General features: G+C 39.8%; 1 protein-coding gene across 1 annotated transcript in view; it reads right to left on the bottom strand.

Moving 5' to 3' along the window:
* DYNC1H1 (dynein cytoplasmic 1 heavy chain 1) overlaps positions 1 to 17,620 on the bottom strand; it is a 46,438-nt gene that overhangs the window by 1,233 nt on the left and 27,585 nt on the right. The window contains exons 47-76 of the mRNA XM_087747717.1: positions 17,380 to 17,594; positions 17,089 to 17,293; positions 16,777 to 16,950; positions 16,563 to 16,682; positions 16,314 to 16,434; positions 15,489 to 15,684; positions 14,711 to 14,828; positions 13,513 to 13,728; positions 12,731 to 12,943; positions 12,421 to 12,548; positions 11,856 to 12,009; positions 10,916 to 11,062; positions 10,684 to 10,834; positions 10,225 to 10,478; positions 9,919 to 10,053; positions 9,726 to 9,820; positions 9,459 to 9,633; positions 7,981 to 8,056; positions 6,582 to 6,742; positions 6,195 to 6,306; positions 6,053 to 6,113; positions 5,554 to 5,677; positions 5,100 to 5,213; positions 4,651 to 4,821; positions 4,252 to 4,469; positions 3,921 to 4,024; positions 3,316 to 3,527; positions 1,570 to 1,723; positions 636 to 778; positions 76 to 244 (exon numbers count right to left, since the gene is read on the bottom strand). Coding sequence (XP_087603843.1) covers positions 76 to 244; positions 636 to 778; positions 1,570 to 1,723; positions 3,316 to 3,527; positions 3,921 to 4,024; positions 4,252 to 4,469; positions 4,651 to 4,821; positions 5,100 to 5,213; positions 5,554 to 5,677; positions 6,053 to 6,113; positions 6,195 to 6,306; positions 6,582 to 6,742; positions 7,981 to 8,056; positions 9,459 to 9,633; positions 9,726 to 9,820; positions 9,919 to 10,053; positions 10,225 to 10,478; positions 10,684 to 10,834; positions 10,916 to 11,062; positions 11,856 to 12,009; positions 12,421 to 12,548; positions 12,731 to 12,943; positions 13,513 to 13,728; positions 14,711 to 14,828; positions 15,489 to 15,684; positions 16,314 to 16,434; positions 16,563 to 16,682; positions 16,777 to 16,950; positions 17,089 to 17,293; positions 17,380 to 17,594 — 4,636 coding nt within the window. The remainder of the gene's footprint in view (positions 1 to 75; positions 245 to 635; positions 779 to 1,569; positions 1,724 to 3,315; positions 3,528 to 3,920; positions 4,025 to 4,251; positions 4,470 to 4,650; positions 4,822 to 5,099; positions 5,214 to 5,553; positions 5,678 to 6,052; positions 6,114 to 6,194; positions 6,307 to 6,581; positions 6,743 to 7,980; positions 8,057 to 9,458; positions 9,634 to 9,725; positions 9,821 to 9,918; positions 10,054 to 10,224; positions 10,479 to 10,683; positions 10,835 to 10,915; positions 11,063 to 11,855; positions 12,010 to 12,420; positions 12,549 to 12,730; positions 12,944 to 13,512; positions 13,729 to 14,710; positions 14,829 to 15,488; positions 15,685 to 16,313; positions 16,435 to 16,562; positions 16,683 to 16,776; positions 16,951 to 17,088; positions 17,294 to 17,379; positions 17,595 to 17,620) is intronic.

Raw genomic sequence — 17,620 nt, 5'->3', positions numbered from 1 at the left:
AATACAGCCCATTTAATACTAGAAGCTTCTGAAAGTATTTTAGAGCAAGGAGCTCCTCCTTTCTGATAAGTTTACCTGTCACTCCAAAACTGCACGCATCCAGTACTGCATTCTGTGTAGTCGTAACATTGACCTCAAGACACAGTTCTTCAAGGGACCAACTGTTTGCTTGGGCAACATATTGTCTTGTGGCAGTAATATACGCCTCTGGTACAAACAGGCCACCAAGGCACACGTGGATGTTCTATTTGAGGGGGGAAAAAATTTTAAAAAGGGTATCAGCTGCAGTATTAATTAATGATTATCATAAATGCAATTATTTAAACTAAAATTTCCCTGCTGCTACTGGGACACTGTGTAACTGCTAAACTGCTTTTTGCTCTAAGGTTACGTGTTCTGTCACTCTAAAGTACTAAGTTTCCCTCTAATCTGTATCAACAGTTAGCCTGCGAAGCCCCACCATTTTTAGATTAGGAGATACTCAACAGTATTTACAAGCACATTTCAGAGAACATTGACTGAAGTTGTTTTGCCTGAGGAAATATTTAGAAGTCTTGATGTGAAGACTCCATGAAGTAGTTACACAGCTCCTCCTGAATTAGATATAACCTCTAGAACAAGTCAGCACAAGATACCTTTAGTTCTTTTGCTCCACCAGAAGCAGCTGCCTGGGAAATATTCTGCAGCTGTTTAATGCGCTCACTGAAGTCGGACACCCACTGAATAACAGTCATACCAGCTGGCACTGTGTAATGAGACCAGCTACGAGGCAAAATACCTATGAAAAATGTGATTAGAATTAAGTTTTGTTTGCATACAAGCTGGAATTACACACTATTTTGACACTTCATTTTTTCTCCCATTAGCCATTTAAGACTTGGACAAAGATATCAGCCTCTATCTTAAAAGGCTCCTCAGTAAGTGAAATTACTTTCAAAGATTACAAAGGAAATGGCCTCCAGGTCTAGTATTTATTTAACATGCCATCCAGTTACAGAAACCCTTCAGCAGCAGCTTCAGTTACGCACAGCTATATACTGCAGTAACTGCTCTTCAAGTTTTTGTGAAGATTTGAGTTCTTTAGAAAAAATTGAAGAGGTCAAGTATCTGTGTTTTAGGAAATGCTTTTGTTCAAAGCAGACAGCAGATCTTCATGTATTACTAGGAGGATGTCTGAAAATTCCACATTTATGTACAATCTTGAAACAGAATTTTAGAGAACTTGAATATTTTCTAGATTTTATAGGAGCAATATTACTCACTTTGTGGTAAGTAACTCTGTTCCATCACAATTCAGAGACTGAAAGAACTACGAAAGATTTCCGCTAAGGAATTAAGCTGCTGATATAAGCTGTACAAAAAAGCCTAATATTAGCTACCTCAACTTAAAATCCCAAACCAAACCAATTGGAATTTTATGCTTGACTCAAAAGCATTCTTGTCTCAAATGGTAAAGTCAATCCTAGTTTTCCTGCAATTTTTTTTTAAGCTGCTGAGCCTAATAGCCTCCAACTTACAGGGTGCAAGAGGCAGGAGAGCACTGCGAGATGCTAATTTGAATTACCATACCTTTCACAAGTTCATTTATAAGTGTACGCAAATAGTTGGTTTGTTTCTTTTTTCCTTCGCACACTTGAACAACATCTGCAAGGTCCTGACGAACGTCCTGAAGCAGCTTAGCTCCCATTTTCACCTCTCTCTCAAAGAATCGGAACAAAGGATCCTGATTGTCAAAACATTGAAAGTAAGTTGCAGATCAAAGTTCAAGGTTCTTGCTGGAGAACTGCTACAAAAAGTAACCCCCAAATCCTGGATGGACTGACCAGTGACACTGGGACTACAACCATTAAACATGAAGATGCAGTCTATGGTGCAGAAAGTGATGGCAGAGAAGAGACTGTTTTACAACAACCTCATCTCCCTTGGAGAAGCAAGAAAGTAGAAGTCTTATTGAACAATTAATACTGACTGCCTGCTGCAGCTCAACTGCAGTCAACTCTGGATTTCTTTTAATCAGCAACAAAAGGTTCTCACCTACTATCCCAGACTAAGTCTTTAGAAGCACTTAGGCAATCATGGCCATATTCAACTGGGGAGTTGAATATTCTGGAGTCAGAGCTTAGGGTACTACTGTCCAGATCTCAAGTTTCCTCCAGCTCTTGCAATTTCCGTTCACAGTTAGCAGAAGCTGCTGCCGTATCTCCCCTCACTAACCATCACTAAGTTTGAGCAGTAATTAATGTGCACTGGCTCTAAAGGCAATACCAATACTCTAAAGGCAATGCTGCAGGCTGGGGGAGGAGTGGCTGGAGAGCTGCCTGGCAAAAAAGGACGTGGGGGTGTTGGTTGACAGCTGCCTGAACATGAGCCAGCAGTGTGCTCAGGTGGCCAAGAGGGCCAATGGCATCCTGGCTTGTATCAGGAATAGCGTGGCCAGCAGGACCAGGGAGGTGATAGTGCCCCTGTACTCGGCACTTGTGAGGCTGCACCTCGAGTGCTGTGTTCAGTTTTGGGCCCCTCACTACAAGAAGGACATCGAGGTGCTGGAGCGTGTCCAGAGGAGGGCAATGAAGCTGGTGAAGGGTCTAGAGCACAAGTCTGATGAGGAGCGGCTGAGGGAGCTCGGGTTGTTTAGTCTGGAGAAGAGGAGGCTGAGGGGAGACCTTATTGCTCTCTACAACTACCTGAAAGGAGGCTGTAGCAAGGTGGGGGTCTGTTTCTTCTCCCTAGTAACAAGTGATAGGATGAGAAGAAACGGCCTCAAGCTGCGCCAGGGGAAGTTTAGGTTGGATATTAGAAAAAACTTCTTCACTGAAAGGGTAGTCAGCTGCTCAGGGAAGTGCTTGAGTCTCCATCCCTAGAGGTATTTAAAAGAAGGGTAGACATGGTGCTTGAGGACATGGTTTAGTGGTGGACTTGGCAGTGATAGGTTAACGGTTGGACTCAATGATTTCCAACCTTAACGATTCTATGATTCTATGATTCTACGATAAGCAGCAGTCAGTGTGCTACAGGTACAACAGGAAGGTTGTTTCTTGATACCTGATCACAGAGAAGCTTCAGAAGTACCCTTGATAGACAGTTTGCCATTGTATTTCTTGAAATAATCCCCAGAATACACAAACCAACTTTTAAGAGCATTTCAAGAAACCCAGCGGGGCATTACATAGCTATGGCAGTCAAAATCAGCATCAATACAGGGTCCATTGTTGCCCCAACCGTTTAATCGGTACTTGCAAATCACAATGCATATGTTCCAATGTACCAGAACTTATGCACTTCCTATGCCCACATTAGACAAACCCTAGTTCTTACCTTAATGTTTTCCACAGTTCGCTTCAGATGGTTTAGAGTTTGTGGGATAAGGTGAAGCCAGTTAGAGGCTGTGGTATGCAGTGTTCTCATCCAGGCTGGGCGACCATCTGATGTAGAATCAGTTCTTGTCTTCTTCTCAGTTTCTGCATAAGCTAGATCATCCTCATCCTCTAGCATCTGCATTTTCAGCATTTTACTGATCATATCTATGCCTAAAACAGAAGATATGCTGTTAGTCAGAGAAGCAGTGGCATCAAGATGAAAACATTCTACTACATGCATGAACTAGAATTTTTCTTTTCCCCTAGCCTAGATCTAAGATACAGAACTGCCTAGCTGTAGGTGGCTCCAGAGCTGACAATAAAGCTTTCCAGAATCAAGATGGGAGCTTGACATCTGGAAGGTTGAACGTTTAATTCACAAGCTTCTGGTCAGTTTTTGGATGGCTTGAGTGTTTTACTTTGCAGAAGTTAAACCAACTATGTTGAGGGAGGAGGGGAAAGGTATCAGTTCTTCAGCAGGATTTATATTATTTCTCTTTGGCTTTTTAGTTAAAATGGTGGCCTGGTAATCTATGCAAGACATTGTTAAAGTTCTGATTTTACCTTGTGTGGTGAGAAGAACTTTCTCTGCATTATTTGGCAGGCCCAGCCATGATGGTGTTTGTGTATCTGGCAGCATCTCAACCCACTGGACAAATTCTTCACGCCTGCAAGGCAGAGTTTTAATATTCATTAGAAGGCTTCCCCTATTAGAATGGCAAGGTAATTCTTTGCCTGAGTCAAATGTTTACACAGCTAAATTCCAGCACAGAGATACAGGTTAGGTCTGGTTTGTTTTGGGGATTTTTTTTTTTTGGTCGTGTTTTTTTTTTTTTTTTTAATGTTAAAAAAAGACAAGTTGTACATAGAGATCAGGATAAGGAAAAAACGATACCTGATTCCATCTGGCATCTGAATATCCTTGTGTCCATCAACTTTGCAAGCCAGTTTGAATTCACTATCGAAACTTAAAGTAGTGAAGAGACGTTCCAAGAAAGTGTTTAACAAACGTTGATCAAATTCATTATCGATGCGACCTCCATAGATAGACTGTGCCATCAGTGTCTTTAATGCAGACCAGGGGATTTTATCAGGTGAGATGTTTTGGCGGCCCTATAAAGAAAATGCAATGTAATTAGCATAGAGGAATCAAATTCAAAAACTAAGTTAAATTGCCACCAGGTTACTTGAGCCTACTCATCTAACTTACTAAATGTTTCCAGAACAGACTGCCTCACTGAAGATCTTAAGTAATCTAAGTATTAACTGTACCTAAGTACACAAAACTACTTGCCTTTGCTGTATCATCCAGCCATGTATCTACTGTGTCACAGGCAGATCTCAGATCAGATTCTCCAAATTCATACTTCTTGGACCAACCCAATGGAGCATAGCGCAAACGCTCTTGGATAATGGCATGGAACCAGGCAAGGAGGAAATATAAACGAGCACGCTCATTTGGAGACTAGGAAGTGGAGAGAAAAAAAAAAATACAATTATTACGCAAGTGAACTGATAATCAAAACTTGGTAAAAGGCTAGAAAAGATCATTATTTAATGCTAGATTGCTACCAAAACTAAATACATTCTACCAACAGAAGGAGCAACTACTCCTTTACTTCTGTGAGAACAAAAACTTCTATGTACATCTTAGAAGCTGAAGTTTTATCATCTTTTTCTAAGGTAAGATTTTAACAAATGCATTCTGACATTTCCTTTCACCCACACAAGCCGCAGCCTTACCTTGCACATTCTAGAAACCGGAATGCTACTGAAAGTCCTCAGCATGTTTGCCTTTACACCAGGAGGAGGTTCGAATACGAAGATTCGGCCAGCACGTAACAAATTCACTGGCACCTAGAAAAGATCAATGAACTCAAATCCAACTCCTTTAGCCTTCACTAAATTAAATTCCTCTAACAGCACAGTTTGCATTAGATTCAAAACCTCAGTGTGAGCACACAGTGATGTCCTGCCTTTCTTTGGGAGGGTAGGGGAAGCAGCAAAAGGAATGGTATGAAGTTTCCAGCTACAATTAAGTTATCAGAAACCAAGGCTAGTAACTACCCTGACAATCATGTATTCTCCTCCTTCTTTAATGCAGAAAGGCAATAATGAGAAAACCTTCCCTGGGTAGCACTCTTGGCTCTGCAAGCCACTTATTCTACCAGAGCATCAAATTTCAGCTCAGTGTTACCTTTGGATTAATCTCCATGGTAAGGAAGAGTCTGAAGCAAGCATGGGGTTGTAGGGAATGTAGCTTCTTTTCTAGTTGCATGAGCCAGCCAGGAGCCAGATGAACGTTCTTCAGCATTACCCATCTGTGAAGTTTTGAAAGAGAACAAGTGCTTTTTAGTGTACAGCTTATTGATCCTGGCTATAATCACCACAAAGAGTAAAAGAATATGATATTAATGCTGCAGATTTTAAAGCCTGTCTTCTACATAGAATCAGTTACTGTTTACTGTAAATGGCATAACTTTTCTGTTTTGCAGATACAACCTATTTCTCTTGAAAACATTGAAATCAAATACAAGTTGTGAACAGCTGTACTTAAGTTATTACAAATTTCAGTTCAGAAGGCAGTCCCAATTTTTTTTAACCAGTTTTACCTGTTTAGCCAATAGGTTATTTCCCCCCCCCCCATTTACCTTTCTACTAGGCCATATTCTAGCTAAAAAGGAGATAGAACTTACCTTCCAGATTTCACTGCTGTGTTTATTGCTTTATCTGCTTGGTTAAACCCTTCAGCAGAACCTAAAAGACAGAAGGTTGCTAAAGCTCTTACTGCTAACGATTTCATTTACGCTTAGATGATGAAATATGGTATGTTCTTACCAATAGCGATAGAAGTAATCTGTGTATTCTGCTCAGCTGCAAGGTCTTCAACATGACCACTGGCGTCGTAACCAGGCACTGAACACATCAGCACAGGGGTATTAGGTTTCACCTGTTGTCCAAGAAGTTTAAAAGGATAGAAATCACTCATTACATGAATACAAGAATGCAGTAAGCTCAGTTTTTCTTCTCACCGGCCAGCTAAAGACATTATGCTACTGTTAGTTTTACATTAACAAATAGGAAAGCAATCCATGCTTCATACCTTGGGGAGAAGGATAAGTGGAAGCAATGTTCCAGTGGATAGCTTTACTCACTATAGAACTCATTCAAGGTGGCACTGAGCATTACCTCAGGATTTTAGCCTTTCAAAAACAAGCAGGTTACCTCTGTATCTACGATGTGTGTCAGATCTAAAGGCTGCTCCATAATGGACATAAAAGACTCTCCAAGATTTGTTGAAACAAAGGTATGCGCCATCGCCAACAAACGATCTGGGCGGAAGGCCTGGATCAGAAGCAAGCGATGAATGGCCTGTCCAATAGGAGCTGAAAAGGGGAGACAGGATTAGATGGACAGGTAAGAAAACTATCCTCAACACCTTCTCTTTTCAATTCTCCATTCAATTTTTCCCATCTTCTTCTGAAAACCAGATATTTAGAGAGTTGATTATCCCTTTGAAAGATCTGTTGCAACATATTAATGGAATGCTTATATTCTGTCTTCACTTTGACAGTCAAAAGAAACTTATCATCTTCAGTTGGTTTGTCTTCTGTGACATTTTAATTACCTGCTCAATTGCTCATGTTGTGAGCCCTTTAAAAGCCTACCCTGACAAGATGCTTTTGGATTCTACTGAAATGCTACTGGTTTACAAAATCTACAGTCTAGAAGTATTGCCATGACGTGATTTTAACTTCCAGGGACAATAGATCTCGTCACATCTTCTCATTCATTCAATAATCTGCTGTTCTGCTAGATTTTGAAGTATTATATACTTGTCTAGCACGGATAGGATAGATAACCTAGAGTTGCTTCAGTTAACAGTCAAGCAGCTTTATGGTAGCTAGTAAATATAAGCTTAGAATCCTTAATTTAGAAAGCCACCTACAGGAATGAGCCCTGAATGATCACAGACAGCAAACACTTCCTAATGTTACCTTTCAGATTGGGGAGGAGCTGAAGGGCAACACAAGTTCTAACTCTTAACAAATTAGCCCTAACAACTAATGCAGCAAGAATTAAGACTTCATACTTAGATACAACTGCAAGAGGAAACATTCTAGTAGGCCAACCCTGTCCTCAGAAAATCTGTGTCTTGGAGCTTTTTAAGAGTATAGAGCTGCCTCCAGATTTACAGTGACTAAGGTCAATCCAAACTATTATGCAATCTACTGAGACTGTGGAAGTACGTTTCATCCTCAGTGGAACATCAGATCACAGGTTAAGGTGAGGAACCAACTGTAGTGACTACTGCTTAAAAAAAAAGTTTTTTTTGTTGTTTCTGGTTTGTTTTTTTGTTGTTTTGGGTTTTTTTGGGTGTGGTTTAAAAAAAAACAAACAAAACCAAAAAAACCCAAAACAACAAAAAAACCACCACTAAATAACAAAAACTCCAAAGCACCAGACTTGAGGTTTTTCCACAAACCCAACTTTACGATTTTCCCAGGCAGTAAGGTCCAAATTTAAGTTCTACTTTAGAATTACTTTAAAAATCATAGTAATTCTACTTAGATTAAAGTCAGTACAGTAGGATTGGTGTGGATAATAGTGCAACTTAACTTACTTGCAGGTTTTTCTTCAGTCCAAAGGTATGGTACAGTCTGCTCTGGTGAACTGCTATCCAGCCAGATACAGAATTGCTGTATTGAAAGAAAAATGCAAAAAACTTGAAATGGAGTTTCATGGTATCAAAAATCTGCTACAAGGTACAGGTCCTGTTCATGGTGCAACACAGATGTTCAATCTCAGCCTTAAAACTCTAGAATTTCATGTACTGCAGAAGTGTTCAGCTACATACCAACTTTCAGTAGGAAACAAATATTGCTAGGGTAGGGTTGAACTCTGTACACTCCAAGCTCTACTAGCTTTGGATGTGCAAACAGATCTTTAAAAATTCTAATAAGTAGCTAAATATTTAAACAATGAAATGCACAAGTTCATAAGATTTTTCCCATTTAATGCTCATATTATCTGTCTTTAGAATAAAAATTTAGATTACCAGATGAAGCATTTGAGCTTCCCTCTACGAATAAGTCTTGAGAAATAAAATAGGGCTAACACTGTTAAACAGAAGCACTATTATATTAATGAAATTAAGTCAAACATTAAACTTAGCCCCAAACATAGTTTGGTCTTTTCCAAGATACGCAAGGTTTGAGTGTTTCATATATAAATGGTTTGAACGTTTCCCTGAGCAAGACTGCAATTTGACCAGCACGTTTAGTAAGTTCTGACTCATTTTTCTTCAGTTAATTTCTCCAAGTTCTGTTGTTGTTTTAAACAAAAATCCACATGTAGAACTCAAATTATATTTTGTCTATTATGCTTTCTTTAGATGTGCCCAATCATTTCACTGATATCCCCTAATTCTGCACTGCCTCCAGCACCCCCGATTCCACAGATCTCTACTAAGTCCTAGCCCAAGCTATACATTATTTTACCCCAGGTTGAAGAGTTTGAGGAAAGTTAGACATAGCAAAGAGAATTCAACTTTTAATACAAAAACTAGGCAGGGCAACGAAACACGTACTACTTAAGATATGGACATATTTGGGAACATAACAGTTTCACAGTCAGGACACAGGTAAGTCATCAGAAGGAGCAAAGTGTTCAGCAGCTGAGCACTATCCAAGCGTATTCCAAACAGTAATGTCCAAGAGCCCACCATAATGATGTTATGTATGGCTAGGGCTGCTCCCCTCTACTGCATACTTATCACATAATAGTGATACAGTAAAAGACACGCAGTATCACACTTTCTGCTACCACAGGAACCAAAGCTGACCACAAAGTCAGATGAATGGTGAAGCTGCTTCCAAGGCTGAGGGACGAACAACGCTGGTATTTACAACTGAAGTTTCATACCTTGATTACAAATGAAGTAAAAATATTCATTTCTACAACAACTGTAACTAGTTAATCTGTAAGGCTTCCCTTCTCACACTAGGAGAGCTTACTTGTAACCATGAAGCTCTTGAAGCAGACATCTAAAAAGTGTTACCAGGTAGTTCAGTGCAGAAACAAACCCTAGCCAACACTTACCTCATCAGCTTGAACTTTTGAAACAAGGTCCTTAAATGCAGGAAGGCAGCTCAACCTCATCATTGCTTCTGTTTGCTCTACAGTCAGACCATTGATTTTTGGGAGAGATGCAGTGTTTAGTACAATCTCCTTCCCTCTCAAGAAATGCTGGAATTCTGCATCATATGTAGGCTCCCTAATGTTAAGGGAAAAGAAGACTTTAGCTAGGTGCCTTCAAGACATCCCCCCCTTTTTCAACTAAAGTGAAGTGAGAAAACAAACGTTTACCCAATAGTGCCTTTCAGTTTAATCCGGGCCAGCAACATAGCAAACGTTATATGATCTTGATGCAGCATGCCACGTGCCACTCTATTGAAAGCCACCTACCAACAAAACAGTGAAGTTAGTAGCATAAGCAGCCTTGAAATCTGACCCTTCAAAAATGATTAAAGAATTACATTTACTAATTAAAAAACGGAACCTGAAAGAGATCCTTTGTGATGATTGAGAGACGCTGAGTGTGGTCTGTAATTCCCTTCAGATTTGGGTTCTCATACAAGACGTTGTGATAGATGTCCAAGAAAAACTGGAGAGAGTATTGGTACAGGAAATGTATCTGAAAGACAAGAGAGTTTGGTTTTTCTCTCTAGAGTCCTGCTGTTTGATAGTCAATGGCTTATGACTACCAAACTGCAATACAGCAGCCAGGGCTGGAATTAGGCAGTGCCTATTTAGCTTTGAACAGTAAATACATGAAGCTTCTGGTAGGAAGAACAACTCATCCTACCTGTTTCAGTGACTCCATAGTAAAGTAGATACTGCTGCATGCTGTAGAAAGAGGCAAGTACTGCTGAGAAACAGTCTCCACTTCTTGCATGACAATATCAGTCTCTTCCACTTTTCTGGTGACCTCTGCTGCTTCCTTCTTCAGGTTCTCAAGAGTAGTAATGATGGTGTCATCATCCAGGATACGTCCCTTCACTTCATTAAGCGCCTGTAGTAGGGATTTTTCTAACTGACGCAAGCGCAGCTGAAATTCACCTTAATTAGAAGAAAAATTAGGTTACATATTCTATAGATGTGCTAGTTTTTAAGAATTACGTGAATTGTGTATACTTTGACATTGGACATCCTGAAAAAGCAAGAATATCAGCTATAAAGCTATATTTTGTTCTATATTTCTACAGCTACAGTAAAACCACTGTATTCTTTTAGAACAGGAGGAAGTTAATTTTGGTAAGCATACCCTGAAGCTTGAGGAGGTCAGAGCGTTTTTCATCAACATCTGGTCTTTCAGCTTTCAGGACTTCATTCAGACACTGGCTCTGTAAGCTGCTGCGAGTTACTGTAAAGTTCACAAATGTAACACGAGAGCAGAGGTCCGGTGGGAATTCAACCTGTCACAGGAAACATGAGAAACTTTCTCAGCTCTCTGACGTACCATTTCTACAAACAGGACAGCCTTTTGTTTTACTTACTGTTGGATCTCTGGTGGAGAGGAAGATAACAAAGGATGGTGACAAATCAATATCTTGGTCTCCTAGAGTAATCAGAACTCTGCCTCCAGTTCTCCGGACTTCACGATTCAGGACAGGATTCAGAACCGGATCATAGCTCTCCACATCCTAGAAGCAGAGATGTGTTAGGAGATTCTGTTTCTTGCAAGTGTCTCAAGCTAAAAATCCTGATCCAAGTAGAGCTTAAAGCTCTGGTAGCAATCACTTTGCAGTTGGTTTTGAATACGGATCACATTCAGAAGGTACTTCCACTTTAGATTTGTAGTTGAGCTATACAAGCACAGAGTTGAGGTTATTACCACACAAAATCTCAGTAGGAGATTATTATTGTTTTAGTTCTAATGCATAATAAGCCCTATTCTAAGCAGCATAAGAAACAGTTACTCTCTCATCTGTGAGCTAATCCTTCGTTTTCCCATTTCCATACTAAGAAACGAAAGATATATCTATCTCAAGTGAAAGTCAACTATTCCTACAGTTGCCTATTGCTTTGTATTACTGAAACTTCTTCCTGCTGCTCAGAATAGATTTAATTCTAGATAACTAGCCATATTAGGTGCTATTACCTACCACTAGAGATAGCATATGGGAACAAAGGAACAGACAGACAGTTGCAAGTAATTTTATAGAGTGGAAGTAAAGAAAGATAATTTGAAAATAAAAGCATTTGATCTTAAAAATGGTGGAAAAAGTAAATACCTTCTTTTGACTGTATACCTCACTAATCGTATTTTTCTCAGGACTAACACCTCACATGTCACTCAGTACTAGTTTACTTCCTAAATTACAGTTTGAAAATAAAGTTGTTTGCATCTTAGTAACAGAAAAATTGTCAACTTGTCTAGTACACAGGGCAAAATTAAAGAATTTTAAATAGTTTCTATATGACCACGCAACTAACCTGTACCAGAAGTGGGTTACCAAATCTCAAGGCACTTTCCAAATTCTTCCTGAAAGCGTCATCCAAGAAACTAGTACGAGTTATCTTACGGTCTTTATATTCATTCATGATAAACTCTGTAGCTTGCCCGGAGGGATCAATGATCAATGGATACCTAAGTTAGTAATAAACCGCTTTCATTATTTGGGTTTTGACTGCAGACAGCCTCTAAGCAGTTTTATGAATTCAGGTTGCATTATTAGTCTCAACTCTAAAAGCTTGTATATTGAAGGGATAAGTTGGCCAGGTTCAATGTTTAGTTTTGAAAGGTAAGTCTGTATTTGGACAACAAAATTGCTCCAGTTCAAGCCAACTTATTTGAACAGCTAAGCATAACAAAAAAGGCAAGCAAAGATGAATGAGAGTTTTTATGTTTACACATGGTTTAGGAGCTTTTACAAACATTAGAAGCTCTCAGAACAGTGAAACAGCGCTTTGAAAGAGTTACTGTGATTCTTTGATAGGTGCAAAACCCAGCCTGCTGTGAGAATGTTGCTTTAGAATTCTATATTTTAGAATGAAATACCTATTAAACCGCTTGAGCATGATGGCATTCTCAGTGCACAGGTCATCTGCAGGTAGAGAACTTGCTTGCCAGCGAAGCCGCTCATCTGCGTTGGAAAGGTACTCTGTCCTTGCAATGTCTGTACGGAACTGGAAGAAGTACATACAGTTAGCATTTCACTAGATATTCTCCAACTAGCTGGTGAAGACATTTTGAGTAAACACAGCTCTGCAAGGTATTCTTTTTCAGTTCTTTACTTAGCAATCTCAAAACTTCTTTAACTGTTGCAGTAAATTGATTTATGGTTAACTTAACATGACCATATCTTTACCTGGATGTTTGCTTGCTGCAAATGGTGAGACCACGTAGTGAACAGATTCTGACGCATCTGCTGATCGAAGTAGCCAGCATAGGCAATAAAAGCTCCTGAAAGTAAGCAGTCTCCTGCAATAGTGGACATCTGGTTCTTGAAAGTTTCACTTGTCTTTTCCCATCTTTCACGTTCAGCAGAAAGACTCTTCAGAAGAGCTGTGCTACGGTTTACCTACAAATAAGTGGTGAAGTTGTCTCTTCAGATGACACTGTTATAGTATTAAATGGCTCTAGGGATACTTATATTGACTCAAGGCCCAAGTTAAATTTAAAAGCTCAGAATGAAATTAAATTTGTGTTTCCTCACTTCAGTGTTAATTTATTATGTTGGTATTCAACTGTTATTTGGAAGAATTTAAAAGTCAAAGTACTGGCACAGTAGTGACATGCTAGTAATTACATCAAGTACATTGGGAATTCTGCCCCCCCACCCCCCACCCCCAGTAAAGTCCACTTAAGGCATTACAATTACACTACATCATGTCTCTTTCCAAAGGCTTCCCACTTATTTTAAGCCTTATGTGAACTGTCTCATTAATCAACTGGCAACATGAGTTAGTATTTCTAACTCCAGCCAGGTTTCAGTAGCTTAAGAAGTCTGTGAGATCCAGGGATGAGACAGGCAGCTCAGAATGCACTGCACAGGGAAAGCAACCAAGTCTGCTCACAAGTTTGAAGAATGGTTCAATTTCTGACTGTCAAAGATTAAAGAATGGAAAATTACTGATATGTAAGTCTTACTTTTGCTTCTACAGCAGCCAAGTCTGCCTTAATAGCTTGAGCCTCCGAAATCAATACTGCATATTCTTCTTTGTAACGGGCAATGCTGGCCTCAAGATCACGAATCATCTGCTCTACTTCATTTGCTTTCTGCTGGTTGTCTTTGGCATCATCCTCCAGCTTCTGCAGTTCATTGCGTAGAGGTTCTACTCTTTTCAACATATCAGCGTAGTTTAGCTGTAAACAGTAAACAGGCCCTTTATACTTTCTAAAATTATATGTGTTAACAAGAACCACAGCATTCAGGCATATACTATCAATTGCATCTTTTCCAGCTTAGGTACTTGTGACCTGTATAAGAATTAATAGCTACTTAACAGAAACTTAGGACTGTTTATCAATCCCTAGGAGACTACTTTAAATGAAGCCCAGACACAAAAGTAATTGCTTTTTGCAAGATTTTTTTACTGTTCTGTAGACTTACAGGAAGTCATCTGAAAGGGAGACCACATTAAGTAGTGTACAGCATTGTTTTTCATAAATACCTGATTGGGTGTCCATGCCAGTACTCAGCTAATCTGCCTTTATTAGTAAAGTACTGAATATAGCCAAGACACAGAACAATTAGGATAGGACCTATTGCCAAGATTCAAGCTAAACAGAGTCTCTACACATCACGCCATTCACAGCAGGCACAGTTTTAACAAGTCAAGCATACCGCTGTATTGAACACCAACAGGCAAGTGAAACCATCCTTGGATATCTCAGTCCAGGGGCATCTTCCCAAAAGCCTATTCCTTTAGGAAACTAGTCAAGTATTTAAAAGTCTGCCTAAAAGACCTTAACCGAGCTGCCTGCGAGTGTGCCCCACTCTGAAGCAAGACAGAGACTGCATAAGTTTCATTAAGAGGATTGCATTGCATTTTCCAGCTGAAAACTGTATTGTCCTGTAGAATGGCACTACACATAGAAAGGATCAGCTGTTGTTTACCTAAAGTTTCTTGGTGCAAAAGCTGTATCACAACTGGCCATTAGTTCTCTGGCACAATACTACAGGGCCCAAAAGCATTCATCTGAACCTTCTACTGATTTCTTTGAAGCAAAATACCTTGCAATATTTAGTGGAACAGGCACAGATTCAGAGCCTTTAGACACTGTTATATGCCTTCAGGCTCACTCTTTTCACCTTGCATTTGCTTTCCCACAGTACGGACTTTACCTGTGCAATTGCCCATTTCACCATGGGCCCGCAGGCCAATGATGCTCTGTTTACAATTTCATAGTTGTAACTTGGATTTGACAGGTAGTTTTTCTTCATCTTCTCCCGGATGGCATCACTGCAAGGGAAAAGTTTTTAGAGATAGCATGAGTATACTGTATGTCAGCACACAGGTGTTCAGTATCTCTTTATCTGGCCTGCCTTCCACAGTTGACACGAACATTTCCTAGCAGTTTTGTTGACTGGTAGCTGGTAGCTGAGATGTTCTAATTAGTTCAAGATGTTGTTTCAGAAGTTACACCTTACAGGTGATAAAAGGCATTTAACAATATATTAGGATTAGTCACTCGCAAACTGCTTAACTTTGCTCAGAAAAATGTGGGGTTGGAAGGGAATTCAGGAGATCTCTAGTCTGACCTCCTGCTTATGTTCAGAGCCAGCTAGGAGGTCAGCCTGGATAAAGCCCTCAGCAACCACATCTGTTATTGCTGCCTAACAACTTTCAACTAATAATGTGGCTTTGGACAGCAAAAGAGCTTTGCAACCATGCCTTGAAGTTACTCAACAGCAGCTGTTTTGTCCCAGTTTACATGATAGATCTTTGCTTCAGTAGTCTGTTTCCTGTACCACCGACACATGCACTACATGCAGGAGTAAATTAGTCTCATACAAGAAGTCAAGTGCTACTTTAGCAATTACACAGAAAAAAGTCCAATTAAGACCTTCCATACCTTTGTGAATAGTTTATTCACATAAATAATTCACACTTGCACATTACCTGATCTCCTCAGCAGAGAAGTTGACAATGGTTGGAATAAAGTTCTCTCTCATGATGATGGAACGTATTTGCTTCCAGTCAGTTGTACTTTCACCCAGTAGTAGGCAGATGGACTCCAGTGCTAGCTTCACTGCTGCAGGTGGATTAGCCATAGAACGGACCTCCACCAGATGCTGTTTCTTTATCGACTTCACAGCTAACCAGTGCCAGAAAGATGATGAATGTTGATTAGGAAGAAAACTAACAGTAAGCAAAGTCCGTTAAAGTATCTTGGATTAGTACAAATGCTTCAAGAGTCTCACAAGGAATTTGAGATTATTAGAGAAGCAGATACTAGTGGATAACATTCAAACTACTATATCACTAGATAAACTTGTGTGAATGTCACTTGCCAACTGGCCACAGGCAACTTATTCTGCTGCCTAAAAATGATTCACTTAAAGCTTTATTATAAGCAATGACTCCTCTACCCAGTTTAAAGAAGGGACAGCTTGATTGTATGCTGTCTGCGCAGTAATAAGGCATCAGTGGTCTTTCTGATTATGAGGTTTCTTTATGGATATATAGACTGAATAACTAACTAGAGCTGGTCTGCCAGAAACGAAGCCACAAGCCACAAAAAGAGTATCAAGTATCAGATCAATACTATAAACAGCACAAAATCAGAGCTCAAAGATTAGGAATTTCTTCACCACTGTTCAGCTCCATGCTAAGAGCCTACACTTTTGTTAGGCAGGACCAACTCAGACCGCATCAAATTGCATTCCCATAGACTTCAGTTTTAGATCCAATCCCATAGTGTGATCTCTTCAGGTGCTAACATACCATTCTGAGCTTCAATGACAGCAGGCTCCACCTTGTCAAGATCTTCTTTCACACTCATCTGCTTGTCTGCAATGACCTCCTGCTGCTTGTGCAGCTGTTCCTGAATCTCCTGGCTCATGACCTAGGAGGAAGTTTCACAGATAAAATACTGCTTTTCAGAAGTTGAACTTCTTCCAGTACTTGCTCTGCAGGCTCTGTTTTGTAAATAAAAATATTTACTATGCACAGAAATTTAACAAAGATTTTTACCTTTTTCTTCTCAGCTTCCTGCTGATCTTTCACCATCTTTTTCAACTTGTCATTGGCTGCTGCATTCTTCACTTCCAGTTCCTGACTCTTTATTCTTAGGTCACGCCGCAATTCTTCCACCTGAAAGATTGTAAGATGGGAGAATTCAGATTAAGCACAGAGATCTATTTAATCACTCCAGTCTTATAAAGGGCAAATTTTTAAAGATATGTACCTGATCAACTGTTTCCTTGATTTTTCTAAGGCCAACATTCAAATGCATTTGCTGTTCCTCCAGTTCACTTCGTTTCTCGTTGAACAAGTTGGCATAATGGTTGATGAAGTCTAAATAGTGGCGTGGTGTGATTGCCATGGTTCTGCCTCCTCGTTTTGCCAGACGAGCATTAGCCTTTAGGGAAGAAGGAATTGTAGATTACACATTGGCTTTAAACCTATTCAAATGCCAAAGACCATACTTCTTAGGAAACTGTGCATGATGCTGTGGCCTAGAGATCAACACAAGTTAAGCAATGTAGTAAAAACATACCTGATGGAGAGTCTGATGAACAAACACACAACTATTAACAATAGCTTCCCTGTGTGATGGTGGTTGTGGTAGTTTGTCATACACAACTGGCATGTAATCGGGCACAATATAATTTGGTTTCTCAAGATCCATTTTGCTTGTGAACTCTTTGCCAACTTGGTACAGTGCCTCAGTTGACCAGTCTCCAAACCAGTTCAAGACACACCTGAAGTACAAAGCATTTGTGAAGACTTCCCAAAAAGTACTGTTTTAACAGTATTTGTAATGCATGTTGGATTATACAGCAATTACCTGTTGAAGAGTGCAGGAGAGGTAGCTGCCCTGTCCTTCAGGCCCTCAGAAGATGGATTCATAGTGAACACAACATGGAGATTACGAATAACTTGGCTGGTGAACCATTTGTAGAGTTCTTCATGTGAATCTAACATTAAACCTTCTTTCTGTGCTCCTTCTTTACACTGAGTCATGAGGGTAGCATATTCATCTCCTTCAAAGAGACCAGGAACCTAGTTCAAAAGATAGTGTTGTTATA

The sequence above is a fragment of the Nipponia nippon genome, unplaced genomic scaffold (genome assembly GCF_047370975.1).
Source record: "Nipponia nippon isolate SJK-2023a ecotype South Korea unplaced genomic scaffold, ASM4737097v1 scaffold_11, whole genome shotgun sequence".
NCBI classification, from domain to species: domain Eukaryota; kingdom Metazoa; phylum Chordata; class Aves; order Pelecaniformes; family Threskiornithidae; genus Nipponia; species Nipponia nippon.
The sequence above is the reverse complement of the archived record's forward strand: the minus strand, read 5'-3'. Positions and strand labels throughout refer to the sequence as shown.